General features: G+C 39.8%; 1 protein-coding gene across 1 annotated transcript; it reads left to right on the top strand.

Annotated features, from left to right (window-relative positions):
- The first annotated feature begins 1431 nt into the window (after nt 1-1431).
- Nucleotides 1432-3066, top strand: LOC129253419 (uncharacterized). The gene is made up of 2 exons (XM_054891784.1): nt 1432-1452; nt 1525-3066. Exons 1-2 carry the CDS (start codon nt 1450-1452, stop codon nt 2971-2973), a joined length of 1452 nt encoding a protein of 483 aa, XP_054747759.1. The 5' UTR covers nt 1432-1449; the 3' UTR covers nt 2974-3066.
- The last annotated feature ends 502 nt before the right edge of the window (nt 3067-3568 follow it).

The raw sequence follows: 3568 nt of genomic DNA, 5'->3' as shown, positions 1-3568 counted from the left end.
ATAGTTTTTTTTATTAATTCCCTTTAAATCCTGTGAATAAATATGAATCAGTACAAAAAGTAGTCAAAGATAAATAAAGAGTGCTATTAATTATTGGCAAATTGTATATACATACCAAGGCTAATTGAATACTCTTCCCAAAACAGTTACTTTTTCGCGATTTTGACAAATCTGACGCCAGGCACCATTCCAATATAAAACAAACAAAAGGAGAAGAAATCAGATTTTTGTAAAAATTTAGTGGATGGCTTGGTAACTAATGAAAACGAAGTGCTGGGTGTTAAATTGTGAAGGCACAAATGAATAATAAAGCCAACAAAGGCACTTTTTTGCGTTTTTATGCGGATGACGCGTGGCAAGAAAATGTGTGTGTGTGTGTATGTACAATGTAATTTCTTTTATTTGGTAGTTTCTATTGTTATTCCTTTTGTTTGTATATTCTCGGAGCCTGGAGCTTGGTTTTGATTTATGAACTATTATATAATATAGAACACTTTCCAAAAAAATCGCATCTGTACCAAATAAGGTGCGTATGACTGTATATATTTATAATTTGTGGAAAGGTTGAATTTTTCTTGTTCTTTTCGCATATGAAATATGCAACATTTTCGAAGGGCGTGTGGCAACATTTTCATATCGTTGCCGTATAATGAGGGCACTTTTTTATTAGAACATTTTTTTTTATTTAGAAAATAAAACACTATAAATTACTGAAAGTGTTTCTTGCAATATAATCGAAAGGCTTATAACATAAATGTATTTAGTCAAACATTTATCGTAGATGAATTGCTTCCATGTATGTACAAGTGTATCTTCCGTCAATGTTCTTTTCCGTCACTGTTCATGAGATCGTGCGAAATGAATCACATGAATAACTTCTAAAAATGAGAGTGCATTTTCTTTTGGCATGACCGTTGCCTCCAATATATAAGCACAATAAATTAACTACAAATTAAACTCTTCCGCCATGGTAGGCGATGGATGTTTAAACGTGCTAGTCTTAGTTATTATTTTCGTGTGTCACTTGCTCTAACCAGTCCATACGTCGCCAATAGTGGGCCAACGTCTCTACATGATACATAAGTATACATATTTCGTTTTTGTTATCGTCAATTTACATAATAACTAACGCGAAAAGGGGACTGCAGGCACAAATACGTTCTCTTTTACTAAATGACAAAAACCCATACATACGTACATATGTATATGTATGTCTATGCCTTAAAGTGATTGCTTTGCTTATTTTCATTCTAAAATTCACCAACTGCTAAGAATGGGATGCAAAAATATGACAAAACTTGCAAACTTAACTTGCATAACTCGATATGAGAACGTTCACTTTTACCCAATTGAATTTAAATATGGATTAGAAAGTAGTATAAATATCGTATCCATCCAATCGGAAGTATCATTCGCTTCACTCCACTAGACCATCATACTTTTGCGAAGATGGTAAGTCCAAGATTTAAAAACTATACTATAGACATTGAAAGCAATAAATATTTATAGACGCTAAAATTTCAGAAACTTATATGCATTGGCTTGAGCATTCTTGCTTGCGTCTGCGCGCAAGCTCCTTCTGCAGAATACCTCCCCCCAGGAGCAGATTATAGCGGTTCTGCAAGCAATGTCATCGAGAATAATTTCTTGGACAGTGAACCGTACAATACTTTAGCTGACGACGGTTATCGTTATAGGACTGTACGACGTTTCCGATTGCGACACCGCCGAGATGTTAATGAATTGTCGAGTGGCTACTTGCCACCTCAAGCTTCCGCGCCCGAACCAGCATATTCTGTTTCATCACCTTATGACAACTCAGGAGCTTACTCTGTGCAAGCTCCAGTTTATACCGCGCCAAGTACAGTTTATGATGCCAGCTACGCTGCTGCTGCGTCAGAACCAGCGCACATCGTCGCTGCTGATGGATATCGGTACAAAACTGTGAAACGTTACCGTCTTCGCCAACGCCGTCGTCGCGATGTTAGCGAACTTGCAAGTGGCTACCTACCTCCTCAAGCCTCTGCTCCTGAACCAACATATTCCGCACCAGTGTCTTACGAAAACTCAGGAGCTTACTCGGCACCAAATCCAATTTATACAGCCCCAACTCCAGTTTATGATGCCACCTACGATGCTGCTGCGTCAGAACCAGCACACATCGTCGCCGCTGATGGATATCGGTACAAAACTGTGAAAAGGTACCGTCTTCGCCAACGCCGTCGTCGCGATGTTAGCGAACTTGCAAGTGGCTACCTACCTCCTCAAGCCTCTGCCCCTGAGCCAACATATTCGGCACCAGTGTTTTACGAAAACTCAGGAGCTTACTCGGCACCAAATCCAATTTATACAGCCCCAACTCCAGTTTATGATGCCAGCTACGATTCTGCTGCGTCAGAACCAGCACACATCGTCGCCGCTGATGGATATCGGTACAAAACTGTCAAACGTTACCGTCTTCGCCAACGCCGTCGTCGCGATGTTAGCGAACTTGCAAGTGGCTACCTACCTCCTCAAGCCTCTGCCCCTGAGCCAACATATTCGGCGCCAGTGTCTTACGAAAACTCAGGAGCTTACTCGGCACCAAATCCAGTTTATACAGCCCCAACTCCAGTTTATGATGCCAGCTACGATTCTGCTGCGTCAGAACCAGCACACATCGTCGCCGCTGATGGATATCGGTACAAAACTGTCAAACGTTACCGTCTTCGCCAACGCCGTCGTCGCGATGTTAGCGAACTTGCAAGTGGCTACCTACCTCCTCAAGCCTCTGCCCCTGAGCCAACTTATTCGGCGCCAGCGTCTTACGAAAATGTGGGTGCTTATTCCGCCCCGTCATCTGTTTACTCTTCTCCTGTCCAAAACAACGATCTGAGCTATGACGTTGCTGCCTCAGCACCAGCGCACAGTCTAGCATCTGATGGTTACCGCTACAGGACTATAAAGCGATATCGTTATCGCCATCGTCATTAAACAATTTAAGGTTCTCATCTGCGCATGCCAAAATAATATAAAAGAAAAGGCGAATGAACTACAAAATGTGAATAAATTCATTATACCATTTAACTGACTATTTGAAACTATTTACTTATTCGTTTAAAATTATCCCATTCCTAAATAACACTGTGTAAGTTAAAAATTTAGGCAAAGGTTTGATAGGTAATTTGGGCAAAGGTTATCTTACTTAACTGATGCCTTCTATAAAGTCGATGGCGTCCTCCGTTTGAATAGATTGGCTCCAATTTTTGAAATGTCGGCATTTTAAAACTTCCGTTGTGGTTGCTAAACTTTCATTTATAAACAACCTTACATCATGCATTTTGAAATGGTTTTAATGTGTATAAAATATATGTATAAATGTACGTTCACATACGCATTAATTACACGGTGCTACAGTGAATCAGAACTTTTAAAGTAACATGATGAGCACGACGCAGAACCGTGTTCAATAAATTTTTAACACCCTAAAATTTTTTATTTATCGTTAATAAACCGATTTTGGGTGTTTTCCGACACTTAAAAAATCGTAGCTCGTCTGCATTTTATCCGATTTCCAATCTTGAAACAG

This window comes from Anastrepha obliqua, chromosome 1 (assembly GCF_027943255.1).
Source record: "Anastrepha obliqua isolate idAnaObli1 chromosome 1, idAnaObli1_1.0, whole genome shotgun sequence".
NCBI classification, from domain to species: Eukaryota; Metazoa; Arthropoda; class Insecta; order Diptera; family Tephritidae; genus Anastrepha; species Anastrepha obliqua.
Note: the sequence above shows the minus strand (reverse complement) of the source record. Positions and strands in the feature narration are given on the sequence as shown.